Source organism: Bubalus bubalis, chromosome 5, assembly GCF_019923935.1.
Source record: "Bubalus bubalis isolate 160015118507 breed Murrah chromosome 5, NDDB_SH_1, whole genome shotgun sequence".
NCBI classification, from domain to species: domain Eukaryota; kingdom Metazoa; phylum Chordata; class Mammalia; order Artiodactyla; family Bovidae; genus Bubalus; species Bubalus bubalis.
The window spans coordinates 30,345,695-30,371,154 of record NC_059161.1 but is presented as its reverse complement, the minus strand read 5'-3'; the positions used below and the strand labels follow the sequence as shown (position 1 = coordinate 30,371,154).

General features: G+C 53.3%; 1 protein-coding gene and 1 non-coding gene across 3 annotated transcripts; one reads left to right on the top strand and one right to left on the bottom strand.

Annotated features, from left to right (window-relative positions):
* Window positions 1–781: 781 nt before the first annotated feature.
* Window positions 782–11,368, bottom strand: GABRD (gamma-aminobutyric acid type A receptor subunit delta). Of its 2 annotated transcripts, none has more exons than XM_025285765.2 (9): window positions 11,157–11,368; window positions 5,567–5,679; window positions 5,195–5,262; window positions 4,889–5,079; window positions 3,747–3,829; window positions 2,980–3,117; window positions 2,205–2,360; window positions 1,792–2,015; window positions 782–1,475 (listed from the first exon to the last, which is right to left on the bottom strand). In XM_025285765.2, exons 1-9 carry the CDS (start codon window positions 11,219–11,221, stop codon window positions 1,191–1,193), a joined length of 1,323 nt encoding a protein of 440 aa, XP_025141550.1. In that variant the 5' UTR covers window positions 11,222–11,368; the 3' UTR covers window positions 782–1,190. The 2 variants fall into 2 exon arrangements, with proteins under 2 accessions (XP_025141550.1, XP_025141548.1); XM_025285763.2 differs by having other exon boundaries at window positions 4,889–5,109; window positions 11,157–11,367.
* Window positions 11,369–17,701: 6,333 nt separating this feature from the next.
* Window positions 17,702–17,774, top strand: TRNAV-CAC. The gene has a single exon. It is a non-coding gene; the product is annotated as a tRNA-Val (tRNA).
* Window positions 17,775–25,460: the final 7,686 nt, after the last annotated feature.

The following is a 25,460-nucleotide window of genomic DNA, read 5'->3' as shown; positions in this document are numbered from 1 at the left end:
GCCCCTGGGATGACCCTGCCCAGCCCTTCAGGCCAGTCCTTTAGAGCAGAGGCCCAGAGGGCAGCCCTTCAGGAAGGCGTCTTCAGGAGGTAAGGTCTTCAAGCTGAAGGTGTGGGCCCTGGGAAGGTACAGGCCTCAGACACGGCTGCTCCTGTGGGAGCCCGCTGTGGGCTCAGCTGGCCTCGGGTCACTCAGCCAGCTCAGCCTGCCCATGGTGAGGGTCCCCAGCACCTGCCCCCAGAGCTTGGGGACACTGCACATCCTGGGCACGTGTGCTGGCTGAGGGCAGGTGGCCCAGCAGGCACCCTTTCTGATTCCCACAAAGTCACCGCCACCCCTCAAGGTGGCTTGGGGAGCACCTCAGGCCAGTGGGGTCATGGCCTGGCTGCCACCTGATCATAGCAGGGCCCTGGGCTTTGCATTCCCAACCTTCAGTAGACAGCTCACCCACAGCTTCCCCACGGTTGCCTCTGTTCCCTCCAGTGTGACAGCCTGCTCTGCTCTGGTGTGGGAGCACCTGGAGCCCTTCTAAGAGCAGTGGCCCTGTCACCCTGAGTCCCTGGTGGCAGCAGAGGTGGGAGGGGCTGGGCATTTGTGGGGACTCGGTGGCCACTGTTGTCCCATCACCACGTTCAGAAGGCACTATGGTGGCACCTCACCATGAACCCCAGGGACACCTTCAGCCCCTACATCTCAACCCGGAGCCCCTCTGTCCCAAACCTGTGGAGCCCACAGTGGAGGAGGGCCGTGCAGGCCCCAGGAGAGGAGGCCACAGCCACAATGTGAGGGATGGCCAAAGGCTCCGTTTTATTTCATGCTGGGACCCAAGGCCCAGGAATGCCCTTCCCATGGTCTCGCGAGACTTGAGCACCATCCTCACCCGGCCTCCTCCCCCTCCCTGGTCCAGACCCACAGAGCCAGTCGCTGAGTCAGGATCTGTCTCCAAGTTGACGTGAAGCTCCCAGAGCCCAGACCCAGAGGCTCCTGGGTCAGGCGTTTGGGCTGCTGGAGAGGAGGTGTCTGCAGACCGGGTCCTGGCAAATGTGGGGTCAGAGCCTGGGAGCCCTGAGCGAGACCGAAGCTTTCCTCTCATCTCATCTGGCCCGTGGTCCTGTCTCCTCTGAAACACTCAGAGCTGCCCAGGATCCTTCCCCCAGGAGGTCCTGGGCCAGTGAAGCCCCCCGTGGGCCTCACATGGTGTATGCGGCCCAGTAGATGACGTTGACGGCGGCAAAGGCCGCGGGGAACACAGCACGGGCATAGATGTCAATGGTGTCTGCGTCGATGGGCTTGAGAAGCCCACGGAGGCCCCCCTGGCCCCCCTGCTTCTTTGTCTCCCCTGTCTCCACCTCCACAGACCTGTAGGAGCCCATAAGGTTCCTGGGCACGCGGCATGGCCGGCGGGACACAGCTAGCTCCTGAGTAACGCCCGCAGCGGAGAGAGAGAAGAGCACAATGGCATTCTTCACGTCCATCTGCATGGGGAGGGGGCAGGCTGAGCACCAGAAAGCGGGGGGCAGGGACCCCAACCCAGCCAGCAGGGGGGACCCAGACCCTGACAGCAAGGGCAGGAACCCAACTCAGACAGCTGGAAGGACCCCAACCTGGCCAGCAGGGGGACCCCTGACCCAGCCAGCAGGGGGGACCCCAACCCAACCAGTGGCTCCATCCACATAGCAGGAGAGAGGGGGGCCGGGCTGAGCGCAGGACAAAATGCCCCCCACCGTGCCGGCAATGCTGGCCCTTGGCGGTGCTGGGGGAGGGGCTATCCTTTGCCCTGCCCAGCCTCACCTCAGCCCTCTGCTCCTTAACCTTGACCTTGGCCTTGGCCTTGGCCTTCTGTTTCTTCCGGTAGTCAGCATTGAAGTGGGCAAAGGCATACTCCACCAGGGCGGCGAACACAAAGACATAGCAGATCCAGAAGTACACGTCCAATGCCTTGATGGCCGATGCCCGTGGGAGGGAGGAGCGGGCACTGACCATCAGCGTGGTCATGGTCAGCACTGTGGTGATGCCTGAGGGCGCAGAGGGTGCCGTCCCTGGAGCCCTGCCACCCCACCCAACCTGAGTGCAGGTCAGGCTCCTCTTACCAGGGCTGGCCTAGCCGGCCTCTGCCCCAGGATGTGGGCCAGTGTTTAGGACGGGTCCAGGCCCGACTCCCACCCTCCCACCTGCTCCCTCGAAGGACAGGCCAGGGCCTCTACCTAGAGACACCCTGGCGGGCACTGCTGCCTGGCTGATCCAGAAGGAGACCCAGGACATGGCGACCAGGAGGACGGAGGGCATGTAGGACTGGATGATGTAGACGCCGCGGTTCCTCCGCAGGTGGAAGTGCAAGCTGAGTCGGGGGAACTGGCCGGCTGCCGGAGAGCACCCCCAGCAGCATCAGCACCAGGCCCACCACCCTCAGCAGCACCAGGAGAGGAGGGCTGGGGGAGCGGCCGGGCCACTGCCAGCCTCCAAAGGAAGGAGGGCCCTCGTCCCCACCTCCCAATAGCCTGATGGGTCAGGAAAGGGTCAGCCTTGCTGCAGGGCCACCAGAGGAAGGAGAGGAGAGCCTAGTGTGGCTGCTGGCCTGCCAGGACCCTCCCAGGGCACGGTCCCCCACCCCTTTCTCCCCACCCTCCCCGTGCACAGCTGAGTGGCAAGAAAGAGCCAGTCTGGGCTCACTGGCTCCAATGAATGGGCAGCAGGAGTGGGAAGGGGCAGGAGAGGCCAGGAGACAATGTACCCCCCAGGTACCCCCAACCCCTCCAGATATCCCCCAAACCCTGGGAAGCAATGAAGGGCCGAGGAGCAAGATGGAGGAAACTTGACCCGGGCTTGCACTGCGGCCTGTCCTGAGCAGCTAGGCTAGGTACGGCCTGCACTGACCAGCAATTTTCTAGCTACAACCTCGGGGCCCTCAGAGCTGACTAGGGGCCCCATGGAAAACACTAGAAAACCAGCAGCAGGGCTCACAGGAAGAGACCACATTACCCGACTTGAAGTTCATCAGCTCTGTGGTGAAGCGGTAGCTGGTGATGGTGAACTGGGCCAGTTGCAGCTTGTCCAGCCCGTGGATCTGCTCCTGGTTCTCGGACCAGTAGTAGACGATGTCCTCGGATGAGTAGCCGTCTGCAGGAGAGGCCGCAGATGGGCTGCAGGGCCTGGCACCCCCTCCCCAGCCCCTGCAGCTCCCCTCCTCAGCCCCTGGTGGCTCCTACAGGACTGTCCTGACTATACCAGGGTTCGATACACAGAGACAGGGAACAAGGAGCCTGGGGCCACATGTGGGGCCTTGGAAAGGTGGGCAAGTCCAGAGGAGCTGGCAAAAGTGCAGGCCACCCTTGCCAGGTGGCCCACAGGGGCTGCCATACTGGACAATGACATAGGTATCTGTCTCATCTGGGCTCTGGGGCCAGCTGTCACAGGCAGGACGCTGACCCAAGGGAGGAGGGCCAGGCTGCTCCCTTCTCTTCCTTATGCTTCTGCTGCCCATCTCCACCCCACTGCCCCTCTCCCACGCCCCGTCCTCTCCCCCACGCACCCCCAGGCCAGCCCACCCCTCCCCCAGTGCCCCAACTCCAGTGCCCCACCCCCATCCCCCACATGCACCCCACCCCATCCCCCCAGCACCCCCTGCCCACCTCCCCACCAAGCCCCCTTCCCCCACCTCCAGTGCCCCGCCTCCCCATTGCCTTCTGCCCCGCACCCCCCCACCCCCTGCAACCTCTCCCTCCCACTGGCAGGCCAGCCACACTCACAACTCTCCAGGTGCAGCATGCACTCCTGTTCGTCCATGGGATACTTGGCCAGGTCCATGTCGCAGGCCACCGTGGACGTGATTCTGCCCAGACAACACCAGTCTGCCTGGGTGAGGCCAGCCTAGGGCCACCGGCGGCTCCCCTGCCCCTCACGGCAGAGATGCCCCTGCATACGGCTAGTGGGACCTTGCTGCGGGGGCAGTGGCCAAGCTGCCTCTGGTTTTGTCAGCAAGCTGCTGACATCTGGGCAGAAACTGGCCACTTTACAGATATTTGTGGGTCTTGCTTCAGGGATCAATAACTGGATTTTGTTCACTTTACTCATCCTTCAGAACACCTAAGTCAGGAGCCAAGAATGCAGGTCCACCCTGAGCGTCCTCCCCCCGCCTATCACTGGAATGGCCTCAAGGTGTCTCCACTGACCCTGCAGCCTGTAAAAAGGCTGATTTTCCAAGAGAATTTAGGTTTTTGTGTAAATCTCCTGATTTTTAAAATGTGGGCGATTAAGTCCACTTTTAAATGGCATGTATCAGAAAACAAACAAACACACGTACACGTGTGTCCACAGCAGCACAGCTGTCCATTGATGGAGGAGTGGATACACAAACTGGTGTGTCCACACAACGGAATGTGGCTCTGCCATAGAGTTAGGAAATTCTGATAAATGTTACAGTACAGATGAACCCCGAAAACACTACACTAAGTGGGAAAAAGCAAACACGATAGGTCACGTGGCATAGGATTAATTTTGTGTGAAATGTGCAGAATCGGCAAATCTATGAGCTGGAAAGCAGATTGGCGGTTTCTGGAGCCAGGAGGAGGGAAGGGGGTGACTGCTGAGGGGGACAGGGTCTCCTTTTGAGGGTGAAGTGTGTTAGAACTGGCTGGAGGTGGTGTTTGCACTCCGTGGGGAGTGTACTAAAATCACAGAATTGTTCACTTTTAAATGCTTGATTTGGTGTTATGTGAACTTCACCTCAATTTAAAAAGAAAAGGGCACGTGTTAGCCAAAAAGCAGCCTGTGCTGGCTGCTGGCCAGCAACCTCTGCTTCCTGCGCAGCTGCTGGTTGTTGGGGATATAAATACCACCCCGTCCCCCCAACCCCACCCCCAGCTCCCAGCGGCGCTCGCGGGCAGCCCACCGGATGCTGTAGAGAATCACCCCGTCAGGCTGCAGCCGGATGAGCTTGTTCTCCACTGTCACATCGTGGAACCAGGCAGACTTGGCGTTCACGATGAAGGTGTCCGGGAGCCACAGCTTGTCCACGAAGCGGCTGTCCAAGCCCAGGGTCTCATTGGTGTGGTTGTAGGACAGCCTGCTGTCGCGCCAGCTCTGGTGCAGGAACACCGTCATGGTGTACTCCTGGGGGCACAGAGGCCCGGCCGTCAGCCCCTCCGCTCCCGGGGACACACAGCCGGGGCAGGGCCGGGGTGCTGACGGGACCTACCATGTTCACCTCTGAGATGTGGTCAATGCTGGCCACCTCGATGGCGAGTGCCACGTTCACAGCGGGGCCTGCGAGGAAACAGCAGGGTTGGAGGCAGGTTGGGCTGAGCCCAGGCCCCAGCATCCCCGAGAACTCGACCAGGCCAGCAAATGCCCCTACAGGCAGGACAGGGGACAGCTGGGAGCTTGGCAGGGAGGCTGTCTTGGTGCAGATCTGCCCAGGCCTGAGCAGACTCACCTTCCCAGCTGGCTTCCTGGGGACTGGTGCTCTGATGCACTATTGGGGACCCAGAGTCTGCCCCAGCCCAGAGCCCAGCAGGGTTCACATCATGGCCACACCCAGGGTCTGCCCGAGTCCGGCAGCCACTCTCACCTCCAATGCCAGGCCGAAAGTTGCGAGCGTAGCCTTCTATCAGGCCGTCCAGGTTGGGGAGCCAGGATATCTCCAGGTTGGAGCCAACATAGTCGCCAATGTCATTCATTGCCCTGGAAACGCAAGGTCCGCTCCTCACAGGCAGGGCACCAGGGACAGAGCCTGTCCTGGGCAGCTAGGCTAGGAGTGGACAGGGAGAAGGCCCTCCGGGGACACAGGGACCCCTGGAGGTGCAGGACCCGGGACTCTTTGACCTCTTCCCCCACCCCCTCACCCCGGCCCTGAGGGTGGATGCCAGGTCAAGCAGAGGCCCCAGCCTCCCTCCATAACCAGCATGCACCTCCACTTCTGGGGTTCCTCAACAAGTTGGCCTTGGGGGACCCCACAAAGAGCACATGGCCTCTCGTTCAGCTCTGAGGGCCAAGTGTCCTGTAGGAAGTGATGGGAGAAAAAAAAAATGTGTGACCAGGAGGCTAAGGGCTTGGGAGAGGGAGAGATCCAGGGCCGGGCTGGGGCTTGTGGGGAGGCCATAGTCTGGCTTCCAGCTCTGTCCCCTCCTAGGCAGGCCCCAGAAGTCCCTAAATTACCATGTGCCTCTGGGACTCAGCCTGACCCCGGAGCAGATGTAGGCCGTGTCCGCTGGTTCAGGTGAACCCTACCGTCAGCCAGTGCTGGTGATATCTGTCCCTAGGGATGCCAGACAGGGACCCACACACACAGGCATCTTGTGGCCTGGACATGCTGACTGCCGGATGTCCCAATGGCTCTGCTGGCCCACCTCTCCTCTGCTCACCCATCCTCTTGGGAACAGTGCCCCCCAGATTCATATTTACCCAGAACCCCAGAATGGAACCCTAACGGGAAATAGGGACTTAACAGACATTATTAATTATGATAAGGTCATGCTAGACTAGGTGGGCTCTAAATCCAGGATGAATATCCTTACAAGAAGAGGAAATAGACGTCCAGGGAGAAGCCATGTGCCCACAGAGGCGGGTGTCTGAGTGATGAGGCCACAAGCCAAGGGACATGGGGGACTCCAGCATTCCCAGGGACTGGAGAGAGGCATGGACAGAGTCTCCCAGCCCTGCCAACACCTTGGCTTCAGACTCCTGGCCCCAGAATTACTGGAGGGTAAATTCCTGTTACATCCTCCAGCTTGCAGCCACTGTTACAGCAGCCATGGGACCCTCAGACCCCCCTCTTATTCTGGCCCACCGTGGGGGAGTGGTATTTCTCCTAAACTGGACAGCCAGAAGGAGGAGGGACATTTAGGAGCAACCCTCGAGTTTCCGTCTGAGTCACTTCCCTCCCCTTGAGCAGAGAAGGCCTCTTGGTCACCTTGGCCAGAGCCTGGCCACAGCCCAGGGGAGAGGGAACATGACTGGCCAGGTCTGGATGAAGGTTGCAAGGAGCCTTGAGGCTGTTCCCCCCTGTCCCCGAGTCAGGTGTGGCCGCATGCCTGGGTCCCCACTCTGGGCCCTTCTGGCCACCTTGAGAAGACCCCTGGCCCCACTGGGCCCCCTCAGGGCTGCTGCCCACCCCTCCCAGCTCTGCCCTCACCCCAGCACCCCCAGGCTGCCAGTGCTTCCTGACTTTCCTCTCCCATCTCCCCTTAGAAGCCTGCTTCACCCTCCAGACCTTGCCCTCTGCCCCGACTCCTTTCTCCAGCCCTAACTCTGACCATACCCGTGTCTTCAAGCTGACTCCCCCCACTTCCACTGACCCCATCCCTCTCCTGGTCCTGCTCTTGGCCCTGCAGGAAGCTGCCTGGTCACTCCTGTATTCATCCACCCTTCATCTGGCAGGCGAGACCCTCGGTGCCGCCCTACTCCAGGGATGTGGCTGAGCCAGGCAAGGGCAGTTGTGGGTCAAGCCCAGCATGGTCAGTGTCCATGAGGGGTGACAACTTGAGGGCTGTGAGTGTGAACAGAGTCACTGAAAGGTGAGGTCAGGAGTCCTCTGACTGGGGAGACAGGGACAGCCACCCCCCACCGGCCCCCTGGGGAAAGTGACATCAGAGCTCAAAGAGAGAGAATGGGAGTCTCGGGGATGGGAAGAGGTGGGAGGCAGGACTCCACATGGGGGGCCCTGGGAGGGGCCTGGAGGGCGGCAGGAGGCATTGGGCAGAGAGTGGAAAGGGATGGACGGGGGGGCAGGGGGGGACTGGTACTGGTGAGGGAGGGGCTGGGGAGTGTCCTGGAGATAAACCGGGGGCCTGTTGTGGAGGTGGGGGAAGCTGGGCTGAGTTGGCCAGGCGGTGGAGACGGGAAGGGGCCTAGTCCAGACCAACGGTGGGGGAGTGGGGGAAGAGAGGTGCTGGGAGCAAACTCGGATGCAGTCCGTGGGGCTGAGCAACCCACTGGACCAGCCCTGAAGCCATCCACAGAGGTGGGCTCAAGAAGCCCTGGGGGCTGCCGGGGGCTTGGGAAGCACCAGGCCGGGTGCCTGTGGGGAGGCTGACTATGACAGGAGGTCCTCAGCTAGTGAGCCCCGCGAAGCCTGTCCCACCCTGCAGGCCCACGGGGTCCCTCCAGGCAAGGCTGGGTGGGGCGTGTGCACAGGGCAGGTTCTTTGGTGACAAAGTAAAAGACAGAATTAACTGAAGCCCTGATCCCTAGTAAAGCACAATTAAAAATGCAAATGGAGGTCACCCTGAAGGTCGGATATGAAGGGATTGAACAAGGCTTTATTTTTGGACCGGCCCAGATGCCATCTTGCATAGCGGCTGGCCTACCTGCAGCCAGGCTGTTAGGAGATGCCATCCTTCCTGAGCTCAGGCTGGCACACAGGTGGATACACCTGCCCTTGGCCAGGGCCCCCACATCCACTCAGGGGCACAGAGGCAAGGTCAAGGGTAGCACCCCCCTGAAGCTCACCAGAAAGTGTCAGGACCCCAGTCAGCCTCTGCCGTCTCCAGGGATGAGAAGGGAGCAGGCTCCCCTGGGTCACATCTCACTTGGGATGAGGATGGGTATTTCTGCAGCCATCAAGGAATGTGGGGGCTGGGGCGGCCCGAGGACTGTGCTACTCTGAGTCCCAGAGGACCCCGCCCACCTCCACTGGTTCATGCAGTCAGTGGGGGTGGGCCGGGAACCGGCTCCACTGCTGGGAGCTCTGCATGGAGTTAGAAAGAAGGGACATTGACCTTGTCCTGAGAAGGGGTCTGGCCGGCGCTGGCCTAGAGCTCAGAGACACACCAGGCTCAAGCTCCTGAACGAAGCATGTGCCTTGAAATCACAGGCCGTTTCCACCCTGGCTACCCCTGGTGTAGCCAGGCCCCACCCTCTCCTGGCTTCACTTTCCTCTCTTCTCTCCTGAGAGAGAGCCCAGCCCGTCACTTGCCTGTGCCCCTGGGGACTGGAAGGGAAGGTGGGCGTAGCTGAGCGAGGCAGCAGGCGCCCCCCAGGAGCCTCCCCTGTGCACACACGAGCCCACAGATCCCTGACAGCTCTGCTTCTAGAGCAGCCACCACCGTGCTGGCACCTCAGTTACCAAGGCAAACACCACGATGCTCGCACGGAGGTGAAGGCGGGCAGGAGCCGCAGGCGCAGCTTCTCCAGGGAGACGGAGGTGCCAGCAGCTGGGGAGGCCGCCCACTCAGGTGTGCAGCCGGCAAGCTTAGGAGGCCGCTGTGTGAGCCGACCTTCAAACTCAGGGACGCATGGCCTTGACCCAACACACAAAGTCTGTGAGGCTCACCCCCTTCTCATCCCACCAGAAACCCTGGGATCTCGCTTAGTAGTTGCAGCAGAGAGGCCCTTCCGTCAGCCCCACGGTCCACCCCCACAGTGCCCCGGTGGCAGGAGGTGATAAGGAAGTGAGGACACTGTTCCTCTCGTTTTCGAGTGGAGGGACACAGAGCAGATGGGAAAGGAGACCTGAATGGACGAAGGCCCCCAAAGCCTGGAGGTTCTTGTCCCAACTGGGGCCTCAGCCTTCCTGCAGGCAGACAGGTCCCCCTCACCCCACAACCTAGGATCCAGATGGGGCCAGAGTTCAGAACACTGTAGACTGGAGAAGGGTGATATGAGGCACTTATGGACTTGGTTGGGGGAAAGAGGTATTTGGAGAATTTTCCAGCAGCAAACATGTAAATATGCCCCATGAGTAGCATGAATAAAGATAAAATGAGCAGGGCAGGCTTTGCTGCCAGGTGAGTTTCGGTGTCAAACTTGGGTAAAGACTTAGGAGTTCAGAGCAGCTTGTATTTCAGAACTGGGGCTACAAGACTGAAGGCTTGAGCCAGCAGCTGACCCCTCCCCCCCCCCCCCCCCCCCCAGCTCCCAGCACATCTGCCCATGGCCACACCAGGACACTTTGTCCTTCCTGGGACCATGAAACAGAAGAAGAGAGAGGAGAACGGCCCATCGGGCTTGATAAAAACAAGGCATGGGACGGGGGCCACATCAACACTGCCTGTGACCTCAGTGGGATGTCTGCCTCTCCAGCCAGACCCAGGCCCTCCTGACTCTACACCAACCCAGCAACAAGGAAGGTGTGACCACACACACAGAGAGCCATGCTACATGTTGACCGAGCACCTACAGCCAAAACACAGGTCAGCATTCAACCATTTCTAGCTTTTAAAGTCTGGGGCATCAGCTGGTTGACCACAAAGTCTGGAATGCTGGGGAAAGGGATGGGGAGAGCTGGTTTTGCTCTGCTTTTTCTGCAGTCCTTGCACCCAGCTGATTTTCAAAAGGGCCCCTCAAAGGTGACCAGACTCAGTGCTCAGGACACTGGGTGACCCGGGGCCCACATCAAGTCCAGCCTGCAGAGATGCAAAAAGCGAGCTGGGACTGCACTGGCCCTGGGAGCCAGCGAGGGAGCCCCAGCACAGGGACCTTTCTTCTTAGCCGCTGCCCTCTCTAGGGCAGACAGGGCGCCTCATCCGCTCTCCTGACAGAATTAAGGAGAAATCTGGAGTCTCTCTCCTGCCAAGGGCACCTGGCTCCCCCACTCGCATTCTCTAGAGTTGGGTGGCATTTGAAATGGCCCCAGAAGGGAGACCCACAACCAGACCCGCTATGAGGACGCGCCTTCGTGTCCACCCCAGACTGCTAGCTGCACGGAAGCTGCTGCGGGGAGCGATGCTGTCAGGGGAAGGGGCACAACCTGCTCCCCGTGTTCTCAGGACCCCTCCTTTCTTCCATGCTGAGCGCTCAAGCCGCGCCTGGAAGGACACCAGCCAGCCAGGGACCGGCCAAGTGGCGGCCGGGGCCGAGGAACCCGAGCTCAGCAGGAGAGCCCCGGCTGGGGAGGAACGGAGAGCTGCTGTGACGCCCTCGACCGGCCCCGCGGCCGGGTTCAGCACCGGGACGGCGGACAGCACCGGGGCAGCCGGAACCTAGAACACGCCGCTGCCCGCGCCCAAGGGCATCGTCGCGGCGAGTTTGGAGAGAGGAGGGCCGGCGCTGGGAGAGTCGTGGAGGAGGGGATGGGGGCAGACACGGTGGGAACCGGTGGGCGGGGGACAGACCGGGGCCCTGAAGACCAGGGTTCGCGCGGGGCTCCATCTCGCAGCCCGGGCGCGGCGGCGCGGGATCCGCACCGAGGGCGGCCGCAGGGCGGACCGGCTCTCGCTCACCTGGAGCCGCGGTGCTGCGCGCAGAGCAGCAGGAGCGGGGGCAGCAGCCAGGCCAGCTCGTCCATGGCCTCGGCTGGCGGTGCGCTGGGCCGGGGGCGGCGCCGGGGTCCGGCGGTCGCGGGCGCTCGGAAGTTGCTTCGCCGGCTGCCGCGGCGGCGGCACAGGCGGGTGGAGAGGGAGGGCGCGCGGCGCGGGAGCGAGGGCGGACGGAGCGCGGAGCCCAGAGCCGCCCCGCCCCGAACCGGGCCGCGCCCCCCGCGCCGGCCGCCCCGCCCCCCAGCTCGGGCAGCCCCGCCTGCCGCGCCCTGCCCCCTCTGCCAGCCCCTCCCCGAGGGCCGCGGTCCCCCGGGGGGTCTGGCACGCCCCGTCCGGTCGCCACTGCCCTTGTCGACCACAAACGGTCCCTCTGCGCGTCTGTCCGGAGGCGACCCAGGCGAAAGACCCGCGTGGACGCGGCCTCCCGCTGCCGGCCAGATGCCTGCGGACTGACGGGCGCGGCAGGACCTCCGCCCTGGGAAAAGTTGGAGGTCGGCTATTTGTTGGGTCACGGTCCCCGGGAGCAGGTTCGGGGTGACGAGGGTCCCAGCGCCTCAGAAGCCTCCACCTTCCACCGGACGAGATACCTCCCCCCAACACGCGCAGCTCCTTCCAAAACCCTCAGGCCTGCGCCTGGCCCACCTAGGCTGGGTGGGCGGTGAGCGGAGCGGGGGTGGCCGTGCTGCCGCTCCGCTGCCCGCGGTTCTGCAGTCAAAACCCAAAACCCCGCGCTGGTCGCCGGACGCAAGGACTTGACTTCTCCGCCTGTCTGGGCCAAGCTCCACCACACCCGCCCACATGCCGGGCAAGCGGAAGGCCCGGCTCTGACGAGCTGACGCCCCCATCCCACCCCACCCCATCCCCACCCCCACCCCTACGGACCTGCTGAGAAGGCCAAGGCCTCGAATTCTCTAGGATGACTCTTCTCAACATAAAGCTCTGCAGTATCCCCCCAAAGCTGACCACAGACTTTAATGGTTTGGTCTCGTCCATTAACTTCTGGACTGGATATCATCTGACAACCGGAAGTGAGCGTCTCCTGCAGTTCAGTCACTCAGTCCTGTCCGACTTTTTGCGACCCCATGGACTGCAGCACTGTCCGTCACCAACTTCTCTGTCCATCACCAACTCCCAAAGCTTGCTCAAACTCATGTCCATCAAGTCGGTGACGCTGTCCAACCACCTCATCTTAAAACGGGGCAAACTGGTCTGGCAGTGGGTTGGGTCCTGTGGGTGACTGTGGACACTTGGCCTGAGTAGGGGTGGAGTGGAGGGAGGTAGAAAGGGCTTCATTGTTGGGAATTTCCAGTCCTGAGGGCCACAGATCAAAGCTGAGACCCACTCAGCTTTCTTTCTTAAAGCCACCCAGACCTAAGACAGGCAGACAGGTCCCAGCATAAATGCCTCTCCCCGCCCCCCAACCCCACCTCTTGGGAGGATCTTCTGGGACCTGGAAGTGCTGCCCTACTGTGCCTGTTATGGTGTCCTGGATGCTTCTCTGGACACATTCCCATGTGTCCTCCCACAGGCTTGATGGGAAGTTGAGAAATTAATCCAACAGAAAGTGTGGAGAGCGGATCCTTTTCCTTATTCCTCCTCTGGATCGAGATCTTGTCTGTCTGCTTCTTCAAAGCAGCCCTTGGGTCTAACAGCCTCTATTATGATAGGTGCTTAATAACTGTGGGAAAATTTAGGCTCAGAGTCAATGACAACCAGCACAGCGGGTGTGGTCAGACCTGCTCAGGGCTGCTCGGGGCTGCACAGCGCCAAGTTCTGGACTTCGTGCTGGTCCAGGCTCTGGCTCTTGTGCTTGGCTCCCTGTCACACTCTTTTCTTTTTTTTAAATTGGGAGATAATTACTCTACAATATTGTGATGGTTTTTGCCGTACATCAACATGAATCGGCCACAGGTATACATGTGTCCCCCCCATCCTGAACCCCCCTCCCACTCTCCCCACCCTGTCCCTTTGAGTTGTTCCAGAGCACCAGCCTTGGGTGCCCTGCTTCACGCATTGAACTTGCACTGGTCATATATCCTGTCACACTCTTTTCTTGGATCTGAGAAGATCCAGGTGCTGAGGGCCTCTGAGAAATATTGCTGGCCTTGAATCACCTGATTCAGTTGGTTCAGAGTGAACCACATTATTGCCGTTTTCTACATGCTCCTCTATTATCTGAGGCATAACATTAATACTGAGCTTTCCCTGGAGAACTCCCTGCACGGGCATCTCAGCTGTAGCTCAGGGTGCTGGGCAGCATCTCTTCTGGGACTTGCCTGGCAGTCCACTGGTTAGGAGTCTATGCTCCCAGTGCATTGGTTGTGGGATTCTTCCCTGGTGGAGGGACAAGATCCCACATGCTGCATGTATGTTGTGTTAAGCCACTTCAGTTGTGTCCGACTCAGTGACCCCATGAACTGTAGCCTGCCAGGCTCCTCTGTCCATGGAATTTCCCAGGTAAGAATACTGCAGTGGGTGGTCATTCCCTTCTCTAGAGGATCTTCCCAACCCAGGCATCAAACACAGGTCTCTTGCACTGCAGGCAGATTCTTTACCATCTGAGCCACTAGGGAAGCTACTGGAGTGCATGGTGCAGTCTAAAAAACAACAACAACAAAATAAACAGCAATTGCCTTTTCTTCCTCGAGCCCTGGAGGAAGCAGGACTCAAAGCCAGGACTAGAGAAAGAGGTCAAGCAGTGCCCAGCACGCCCACAGGCCCTGTGACACCGCACCTCCCTCCCACCTCCTCCTGGGGTGCCCACTGTTCACTGACCTTAAATCAAAATTTCTCCCTCAAAGTCTACAAGCTTTATTCCAGTTTTGCTGCTGCTACTGCTAAGTCGCTTCAGTCGTGTCCGACTCTGTGCGACCCCATAGACAGCAGCCCACCAGGCTCTGCTGTCCCTGGGACTCTCCAGGCAAGAACACTGGAGTGGGTTGCCATTTCCTTCTCCTTTGCTTGAAAGTGAAAAGTGAAAGTGAAGTCGCTCAGTCGCGACTGACTCGTGGTGACCCCATGGACTGTAGCCCACCAGGCTCATTCATCCATGGGATTTTCTAAGCAAGAGTACTGGAGTGGCTTGCCATTGCCTTCTCCATGCCCCTAATTGGCTTCAGCTTGGATCTCGAGAATGAGAAGTTTCATTGCTCCTTCCTCAAGAATCACTTAGTCACACTCCCGAACCTCAGTCACAGCCCATGATGTGCCCCATGTTGGTCTCCCCAGCCTCCTCTTCTGCTTCACCCAGACAAGCTCCAGACACCCTAGGATGAGGAAGCCTGTTCAGGCAGCCCCCCTAAAGGTCAGGAAACCAGGACCTCAGTGCTGGGTGGTCGGCCTGCTGCTGAGGCAAGCCCCCGGGAAGTGCTAACAGTCCACTTCTCCCCCCTTTTTGATAATTCAGGAAATGACCCCAAGTCAGAGGTCTGGGAACTAGTCCCAGTCCTGCTCCTAAATGGCTGTGTGGCCTCAGGGAGTAACTTCTCCCGGCTTTGTTTTATTCATTTGCTGAAGGAGGGACTGCTCAGCGATGGGTGTCCTGAGCACAAGTCCACATGGCTGATCCTGTTACAAAGAATCTCAATAGACTGTCTTCACTAAAGACAGAAGTCTAATTTATATGAGCTCAGGCTCTTGCACCTTCTCTGGAAAATAGTGTAGGTTCTCCCCATCTTTATTCATTCTTGTGATTTTTTTTAGAAGGGAAGTAGAACTTCACACACCATGTCTGACTGTGCTGAAACTCTCCAAATCAATCAGATGAAGGGCCTCTGTCCACTTCAGATGAGGTCTGTGCTCTTCGCCCAGATACGCAATGGTCCCACCCCTGTGTCTGTACATGGAGACCAGTCAGGCACCTGGTGTCCATGCCTGCAGACAGGAATAAACAGGAAGCCCGAATGGTGAGGCCTGTGGTCCCTGTGGGTCCAGTTAACTCACCCACACTCTCCCCTTCCTTTTATTTCACAGGTAACACAGCAGCTTCTTGGCTGGATGATGCATGCAGAGCGCTCTGGTTACAGGCTCAGGGTGTCAGCTTCGGTCCCTCCCTCCTGTTCCATGCAGGGAGGCGTTCTGTTCTCCCCATATGGTGCAGAGCAGGGCACCACGCACTTGGCCCTAGAAGGTATGGAAACTCTGCTTCCGTGGTTGCCCCAGGGTCACCAACTCGACACTTCTCTGGGTGACAAGACCACGGGTAGTGTCTAGGGAGCTGGGAGGTGTGGTTTGGGGTCTGCTTGACTCTTGAGATCCTCAGCCTGCTCCTGTTTTCGCTCTGTTTCTTTGGGGTGATGGCTTTGCTGCTTGCTCTCAACGTCTGGGAAGCCATGGCACCGAGTCCAGAGCTTTGGCAGAGAGCTGGCCTGAGTCCCTTGCAGCAGCAGGATGGGCCTCAGGAGGTAGAGGTGAGTCATGGGGACCCAGGAGGGGAAACTGTACTTGCTAATTTTAAAATCCCTGCTTGTTACATTGGTGATGCTGTTTTATTATTTTCCTGGGAAAATGCACCAAATAGAGGAAATGGCAGTGACACAGAAAAATATTTCTGAGCTTAGAGTGTCATTATTAATCCCATGATTTCCAGATGGAATTCATTCATTTGCAGAAGCAGAAACTACTTGGCAGAAAGGACCACATGCAAAATCCTCACAGCAGCCTGAGATCAATGTCTACTCAAACAAAGGATGCATGAGGAAGCTGGGTTTCATGGCTGCTTTTAGTCATCAAGGCCCTGAGGACCAATAAGTGATCAAACTTGGCCATTTAGAGAGTTTTTTCTCCACAAGGTAAATAGATGTCCAAGTACAATTGCTCACATGTAACGAGGAGAAGTCAGAATTCTATTCTCCTATTTTATGTTTTTTAAAGTGGTGATTCTTTCACCTGATGGAAAACACTAAACACAGATTAACACTACCGACAAAGGGCTGCCTGTCAAGTGAGACTCAGCTTTAGGGGCCAGCAAGACTGAATCGAGGGCTTCCCAGGTGGCACTAGTGGTAAAGAACCCATCTGCCAATGCAGGTCAGACATAAGACAGGCTGGCCTGATCCCTGGATCGGGAAGAAACCCTGGAGAAGGGCATGGCAACCCTCTCCAGTATTCTTGCCGGGAGAATCCCATGGACAGAGGAGCCTGGCAGGCTACCATAGGGTCACACAGAGTTGGGCACAACTGAAGCAGCTTAGCATGGCACGCACGGCAAGACTGAATCGATGTGAAAGTCCTGAAGGGTCTGCTGGCAGTGTCCCAGATGGCAGGCAGCCATGCTCCCCAGACTCCCTGAGGAAGTCGACCTGGCTCCCTGAGCCCCTCTCTGCTCTGACATGGTGATCCCCTGGGTAGGATGTTGGAGAAATAAAAGCAGGAGGTTTGCTGTAATCTTTTTTACACTTGATATATAGATGCTTTGATTAAACTTCCTCAAGAAAGGCCCCAACACAGGTCGATATTCATTTAACCCAAATCTAACTATTTAAGGAATTATTCATCTGACTCTGTGAAGTACTGGTCTAGATGTTTGGCCTGAATAAGATATAAAAGGTCCCTGCCTTTAGTGGCCTTGTCTTCTAGGAGGAAGAACAGGGACAATCGTGAGTAAACAAACAAGTGACAAATGGTATATCAAAAAGCAGAGACATTACTTTGCCAACAGAGGTCCATATAGTCAAAGCTATGGTTTTTCCAGTAGTCATGTATGGATGTGAGAGTTGGACCATAAAGAAGGCTGAGTGCCGAAGAATGGATACTTTCAAACTGTGGTGCTGGAGAAGACTCTTGAGAGTCCCTTGGATAGCGAGGAGATCAAACCAGTCAATCCTAAAGGAAATCAACCCTGAATATTCATTGGTAGGACTGATGCTGAAGCTGAAGCTCCAATACTTTGGCCACTTGACGAGAAGAGCTGACTCATTGGAAAAGACCCTAATGCTGGGAAAGATTGAGGGCAGGAGAAGAAGGGGGTGGCAGAAGATGAGATGGTTAGATGGCATCACTGACTCAATGGACATGAGTTTGAGCAAGCTCTGGGAGATAGTGAAGGACAGGGAAGCCTGGCATGCTGCTGTCCATGGGGTCCCAAAGAGTTGGACATGACTTAGCGATTAAACAGCAACAACAAAACAGACAAAAGAGATCATTTCAAGTATAATGCATGCTGGGAAGGAATCTCAGAAAGGTAAAAATAATGAGGAGGGTGGGCAGTCCAGACAGGGAGGACCATCCTGAGGGGTAACATCTGAGCTGAGGGTTGGATTCTATTCTGTCCCTTCTGGAGGAAAAGGCAGCCCCATCCAGAGCCAGGTAAGTGTTCTGGGCAGAGAATGGAACATGAAAAAGCCCTGAGGCAGGAGCAAGGCCAGGCCAGTGGGTCTGGGAGGGAGGGAGTAAGGGTTGTAGAGCAAGGTAGGCAGAAGCCAGGTCATGTGTGGTCCAGTAGATGCAGACGGTTATCTAGGTTTGTTTTATTTTTAGTCAGCTTTATTGAAATAGAGTTTACAGGGACTTCCCTGGTGGTCCAGTGGCTAAGACTCTGCACTCACAATGCAAGGGGCCCTGGTTCCATCCCTGGCCAGGGAACTAGATCCCACATGCTACAACTAAGACTTGGCACAGATAAATAAATAAATTTTTTTAAAATTCCTTTTTTAGATTTTTTTTTATGTGGACCAGTTTTTAAGCCTTTACTGAGTTTGTTACAATACTGCTTCTGTTTTATGTTTTGGCTTTTTGGCAGCAGGCATGTGGGATACATGTGGTGACAACATACAGCCTTGACGTACTCCTTTCCCGATTTGGAACCAGTCTGTTGTTCCATGTCCAGTTCTAACTGTTGCTTCTTGACCTACATACAGATTTCTCATAAGGCATGGTGGTCTAGTATTCCCATCTCTTTCAGAAGTTTCCACAGTTTGTTGTGATCTGCACAGTCAAAGGCTTTGGCATAGTCAATAAAGCAGAAGTAGATATTTTTCTGGAACTCTCTTGCTTTTTCGATGATCCAACCAATGTTGGCAATTTGATCTCTGGTTCCTCTGCCTTTTCTAAAACCAGCTTGAACATCTGGAATTTCACAGTTCAGGTACTGATGAAGCCTGGCTTGGAGAATTTTGAGCATTACTTTATAATGTGTGAGATGAGTGCAATTTTGCAGTAGTTTGAACATTCTTTGGCATTGCTTTTCTTTGGGATTGGAATGAAAACTGCTCTTTTCCAGTCCTGTGGCCACTGCTGAGTTTTCCAAATTTGCTAACATATTGAGTGCAGCACTTTCACAGCATCATCTTTCAGGATTTGGAATAGCTCAACTGGAATTACATCACCTCCACTAGCTTTGTTCATGCTGCTTCCTAAAGCCTGCCAGAGTCCAGCTCCATCAGCCAGGGAATCAGCCTGAAGGGATGAGCGGTGTCGGTGAAGAATGATGTAGCCTCTGACTAGGGTATGGGACTACATGTTTATTTCAAGCATCAGGTCTTCTTTTATACTTTGACAAAAGCATTAGACAGCGGTTTTATATTTTCAGTTCCCCCTCACCCAGATTTATTGTCTCATTGTTGATCTTCAAGCAGAGTTCCTGCTTCAGGGATTCTCTCAGAATCCTGTTTACTTGTGATTACATTGTAACTCATGCTTATGTCTGGGCCGCATACCACATTCCTCAGTTTATTTCTTATCTTTCTAAATCCTGCTTGCCCCTAGTATCTTAAGCTCACTATCTCCTAAAAAGGCTTTTAACTATTCTCAGATCAGATCAGATCAGATCAGTCGCTCAGTCGTGTCCGACCCATGAATCGTAGCACGCCAGGCCTCCTTGTCCATCACCAACTCCCGGAGTTCACTGAGACTCATGTCCATCGAGTCAGTGATGCCATCCAGCCATCTCATCCTCTGTTGTCCCCTTCTCCTCTTGCCCCCAATCCCTCCCAGCATCAGAGTCTTTTCCAATGAGTCAACTCTTCGCATGAGGTGGCCAAAGTACTGGAGTTTCAGCTTCAGCATCATTCCTTCCAAAGAAATCCCAGGGCTGATCTCCTTCAGAATGGACTGGTTGGATCTCCTTGCAGTCCAAGGGACTTTCAAGAGTCTTCTCCAACACCACAGTTCAAAAGCATCAATTCTTTGGCGCTCAGCCTTCTTCACAGTCCACATCCATACATGACCACAGGAAAAACCATAGCCTTGACTAGACGGACCTTTGTTGGCAAAGTAACGTCTCTGCTTTTCAATATGCTATCTAGGTTGGTCATAACTTTCCTTCCAAGGAGTAAGCGTCTTTTAATTTCATGGCTGCAGTCACCATCTGTAGTGATTTTGGAGCCCAAAAAAATAAAGTCTGACACTGTTTCCACTGTTTCCCCATCTATTTCCCATGAAGTGATGGGACCAGATGCCATGATCTTCGTTTTCTGAATGTTGAGCTTTAAGCCAACTTTTTCACTCTCCACTTTCACTTTCATCAAGAGGCCTTTGAGTTCCTCTTCACTTTCTGCCATAAGGGTGGTATCATCTGCATATCTGAGGTTATTGATATTTCTCCCGGCAATCTTGATTCCAGCTTGTGTTTCTTCCAGTCCAGCGTTTCTCATGATGTACTCTGCATATAAGTTAAATAAACAGGGTGACAATATACAGCCTTGACAAACTCCTTTTCCTATTTGGAACCAGTCTGTTGTTTCATGTCCAGTTCTAACTGTTGCTTCCTGACCTGCATACAAATTTCTCAAGAGGCAGATCAGGTGGTCTGGTATTCCCATCTCTTTCAGAATTTTCCACAGTTTATTGTGATCTACACAGTCAAAGGCGTTGACATAGTCAATAAAGCAGAAATAGATGCTTTTCTGGAACTCTCTTGCTTTTTCCATGATCCAGCAGATGTTGGCAATTTGATCTCTGGTTCCTCTGCCTTTTCTAAAACCAGCTTGAACATCAGGAAGTTCATGGTTCACATATTGCTGAAGCCTGGCTTGGAGAATTTTGAGCATTTCTTTACTAGCGTGTGAGATGAGTGCAATTGTGTGGTAGTTTGAGCATTCTTTGGCATTGCCTTTCTTTGGGATTGGAATGAAAACTGACCTTTTCCAGTCCTGTGGCCACTGCTGAGTTTTCCAAATTTGCTGGCATATTGAGTGCAGCACTTTCACAGCATCATCTTTCAGGATTTGGAATAGCTCAACTGGAATTCCATCACCTCCACTAGCTTTGTTCATAGTGATGCTTTCTAAGGCCCACTTGATTTCACATTCCAGGATGTCTGGCTCTAGGTCAGTGATCACACCATCATGATTATCTGGGTCGTGAAGATCTTTTTTGTACAGTTCTGTGTATTCTTGCCATCTCTTCTTAATATCTTCTGCTTCTGTTAGGTCCATACCATTTCTTTCCTTTATCGAGCCCATCTTTGCATGAAATGTTCCTTTGGTATCTCTGATTTTCTTGAAGAGATCTCTAGTCTTTCCCATTCTGTTGTTTTCCTCCATTTCTTTGCATTGATTGCTGAAGAAGGCTTTCTTATCTCTTCTTGCTATTCTTTGGAAGTCTGCATTCAGATGTTTATATCTTTCCTTTTCTCCTTTGCTTTTCGCTTCTCTTCTTTTCACAGCTATTTGTAAGGCCTCCCCAGACAGCCATTTTGCTTTTTTGCATTTCTTTTCCACGGGGATGGTCTTGATCCCTGTCTCCTGTACAATGTCACAAACCTCCGTCCATAGTTCATCAGGCACTTTATCTATCAGATCTAGGCCCTTAAATCTATTTCTCACTTCCACTGTATAATCATAAGGGATTTGATTTAGGTCATACCTGAATGGTCTAGTGGTTTTCCCTACTTTCTTCAATTTAAGTCTGAATTTGGCAATAAGGAGTTCATGGTCTGAGCCACAGTCAGCTCCTGGTCTTGTTTTTGCTGACTGTATAGAGCTTCTCCATCTTTGGCTGCAAAGAATATAATCAATCTGATTTCGGTGTTGACCATCTGGTGATGTCCATGTATAGAGTCTTCTCTTGTGTTGTTGGAAGAGGGTGTTTGCTATGACCAGTGCATTTTCTTGGCCAAACTCTATTAGTCTTTGCCCTGCTTCATTCCGTATTCCAAGGCCAAATTTGCCTGATACTCCAGGTGTTTCTTGACTTCCTACTTTTGCATTCCAGTCCCCTATAATGAAAAGGGCATCTTTTTTGGGTGTTAGTTCTAAAAGGTCTTGTAGGTCTTCATAGAACCATTCAACTTCAGCTTCTTGAGTGTTACTGGTTGGGGCATAGACTTGGATTACTGTAATATTGAATGGTTTGCCTTGGAAACTAACAGAGATCATTCTGTTGTTTTTGAGATTGCATCCAAGTACTGCATTTTGGACTCTTTTGTTGGCCATGATGGCCACTCTATTTCTTCTGAGGGATTCCTGCCCACAGTAGTAGTTACAATGGTCATCTGAGTTAAATTCACCCATTCCAGTCCATTTCAGTTCACTGATTCCTAGAATGTCGACATTCACTCTTGCCATTTCTTGTTTGACCACTTCCAATTTGCCTTGATTCATGGACTTGACATTCCAGGTTCCTATGCAATATTGCTCTTTACAGCATCGGACCTTGCTTCTATCACCAGTCACATCCACAGCTAGGTATTCTTTTTGCCTTGGCTCCATCCCTTCAGTCTTTCTGGAGTTATTTCTCCACTGATCTCCAGTAGCATATTGGGCACCTACTGACCTGGAGAGTTTCTCCTTCAGTATCCTATCATTTTGCCTTTTCATACTGTTCATGGGGTTCTCAAGGCAAGAATACTGAAGTGGTTTGCCATTCCCTTCTCCAGTGGACCACATTCTGTCAGATCTCTCCACCATGACCTGCCCATCTTGGGTTGCCCCATGGGCATGGCTTAGTTTCATTGAGTTAGACAAGGCTGTGGTCCTAGTGTGATTAGATTGACTAGTTTTCTGTGAATATGGTTTCAGTGTGTTTGCTCTCTGATGCCGTCTTAACTAACTATTCTTAATTAACTATTCTTAATTATTCCTAAAACCTAAACTCAGCAAACTTCCTTTGCCATAAATATTTCCCTCCCAAACAGGTCTCAGGTAACAGTCCTTCCCATGGCCTCAAGCTGCAGCCTACGTGCTCATCCTGGGACATTCTTTTTAAAAATCCTTGAACTAATGTCAATGGTTACTTTATAGATTATTTTCTGGGCACAACTGCAGAAGGCTTTGTGCTTTCTCATGCTTCTTTCAAGAACAATAAACACCTTAACATTCTTTCCAGCCAACTCAACCGAAGAAAGGAAAGAACAAGTCAGAATCACAAAACCTAACTCCTTCATCCCAGGAGCGTGCCTGTGGAATGAGGGGAGGGGGTTGGGGCTGTGCCTCCTTTTTGTCAGTAATGCCTAACATGGCTCCCGACATCGAGCCACTTGACTTTGCATTCCAGGATGTCTGGCTGTAGGTGAGTGATCACACCATCGTGGTTATCTGGGTCATGAAGATCTTTTTTGTATAGTTCTTCTTGTATTCTTGCCATGTCGTCTTAATATCTTCCACTTCTGTTAGGTCCATACCATTTCTGTCCTTTATTGTGCCCATCTTTGCATGAAATGTTCCCTTGGTATCTCTAATTTTCTTGAAGAGATCTCTAGTCTTTCCCATTCTATTGTTTTCCTCTATTTCTTTGCATTGATCACTGAGGAAGGCTTTCTATCTCTCCTTGCTATTCTTTAGAACTCTGCATTCAGATGCTTATATCTTTCCTTTTCTCCTTTGCCTTTAGCTTCTGTTCTCAGCTATTTGTCAGGCCTCCTCAAACCATTTTGCCCTTTTGCATTTTCTTTTTCTATCCCTTTTTTGCAAAAAAAGAAATTTTGCATTTCTTTTTCAATCCCTGCTCAGGGAACTAAGATCCCATAACATGCATGTGTTAGTCGCTCAGTTGTGTCCAACTTTTTGCAGCCCCACAGACTGTAACCTGCCAGGCTCCTCTGTCCATGGGACTTTCCAGGCAAGAATACTGGAGTGGGTTGCCATTTCCTTCTCCAGGGGATGGTCCCAACCCAAGGATCAAACCCACATCTCTTGCATCTCCTGCATTGGCAGGTGGATTATTTATCACTAGGAGAAGGCAATGGCACCCCACTCCAGTACTCTTGCCTGGAAAATCCCGTGGATGGAGGAGCCTGGAGGGCTGCAGTCCATGGGGTCGCTGAGGGTCGGACATGACTGAGTGACTTCATTTTCATTTTTCACTTTCATGCATTGGAGAAGGAAATGGCAACCCACTCCGGTGTTCTTGCCTGGAGAATCCCAGGGATGGAGGAGCCTGGTGGGCTGCCGTTCTACAGAGCCGGACAGAGTGGGACATGACTGAAGTGACTTAGTTTAGCACCAGACATGGCCAAAAAAAAAAAAAAGTAAAATATACAAAACCTAAAAGTACCCCTGTCCCCACTTTTAAGTGTACAGTTCAGCAGCAGGAAGTGCATTCACTTTGTGGTGCAGCCATCACCACAGTCTACCTCCAGAACCTTTCATCTTTCCAGACTGAAACTCTGTCACCACTAAACACTTACCCCAGACTTCACCACCCTAACCCCATTCCTGACAACCACAGTCTTCTCTCTGTCTCTCTAAACTTGACTGTGTATCTCATATGAGTGAAAACAAATAATACCTGTTCTTTTGTGACTGCCAAGTTTCCCTCAGCATCACATCTTGGAGGTATATCCATGTTGTAGCAGGTGTCAGAATTTCATTCTTTTCAAAGTCTCAGTAACATTCCACCATATGTATCTATCACATTTCATTTGTCTAGCCATCCATTGATGGACATTTGGGTTATTTCTAGCTTCTGGCTATTGTGATATGTGTAGTGCTTTTGTGAACATAAGTGTATAAATATTTGTCCAAATGTTTATCTTTAATTCAGTTAAATTTAAATAGCCACATGTGTCCAGTGGGTACCATATTGAATAGTTCTAGACATTTTTAGAGGACAAAGCTAAGAAATATATTTTTTAAATTATATTAATTCATACTAATATTTCATATCCAATTCCAGCATTATTGGTTTTTCCATTTATTTTATATTTATACCTGTTCTGTCAAGTGAAAAATAATGGTTCATAATATTACTATCATGGCATCCGGTCCCATCACTTCATGGGAAATAGATGGGGAAACAGTGGAAACAATGTCAGACTTTATTTTTTGGGGCTCCAAAATCACTGCAGATGGTGACTGCAGCCATGAAATTAAAAGACGCTTACTCCTTGGAAGGAAAGTTATGACCAACCTAGACAGCATATTGAAAAGCAGAGACATTACTTTGCCAACAGAGGTCCGTCTAGTCAAGGCTATGGTTTTTCCAGTGGTCATGTATGGATGTGAGAGTTGGACTGTGAAGAAGGCTGAGCGCCAAAGAATTGATGCTTTTGAACTGTGGTGTTGGAGAAGACTCTTGAAAGTCCCTTGGACTGCAAGGAGATCCAACCAGTCCATTCTGAAGGAGATCAGCCCTGGGATTTCTTTGGAAGGAATGATGCTAAAGTTGAAACTCCAGTACTTTGGCCACCTCATGTGAAGAGTTGACTCATTGGAAAAGACTCTGATGCTGGGAGGGATTGGGGGCAGGAGGAGAAGGGGACGACAGAGGATGAGATGGCTGGATGGCATCACTGACTCGATGGACGTGAGTCTGAGTGAACTCTGGGAGTTGGTGATGGACAGGGAGGCCTGGTGTGCTGCGATTCATGGGGTCGCAAAGAGTCGGACACGACTGAGCGACTGAACTGAACTGAATATTACTATGCTACTTATTTGTTTTACTCTACTTTATATAGTTCCAGAATAACAGCATCAATATTACAAACACCAGGATCACTGGAAACAATTTAAGATTTCTTTGCAACTCTTTTTGTCTTTAGTATACAGTCTATTGCTGCTAAGTCACTTCAGTCGTGTCCGACTCTGTGCGACCCCATAGACGGCAGCCCACCAGGCTCCCCTGTCCCTGGGATTCTCCAGGCAAGAACACTGGAGTGGGTTGCCATTTCCTTCTCTAATCCATTGCCTTCTCCGATACAGTCTATTAGATATGTACAATAAGATTGTTGGGTTTTAAAGTCACTTGAAATTATCCTTTTCTGTTGGTTAAGCCACCAAGCTGACATACAGTTAGTTTCTTCTTTTTACATCTATTTGTTTGCAAATCTTGGGAGGTTTTTTCTCTGTTATATTTTGGGTTTTGTAATTACACAGTTCCAAGTCAAATGTA

What these genes read in the sequence shown, in the direction of transcription:
- GABRD (XM_025285763.2), bottom strand. Translation starts at nt 11,221, where the DNA reads ATGGACGAGCTGGCCTGGCTGCTGCCCCCGCTCCTGCTGCTCTGCGCG. An exon ending in CTTTCGGCCTGGCATTGGAG is followed by an intron (nt 5,263 to 5,566) that starts GTGAGAGTGGCT and finishes GTTTCCTCGCAG; the next exon opens with GCCCCGCTGTGAACGTGGCA. An exon ending in GCCCGCCAGGGTGTCTCTAG is followed by an intron (nt 2,016 to 2,204) that starts GTAGAGGCCCTG and finishes CTGCGCCCTCAG; the next exon opens with GCATCACCACAGTGCTGACC.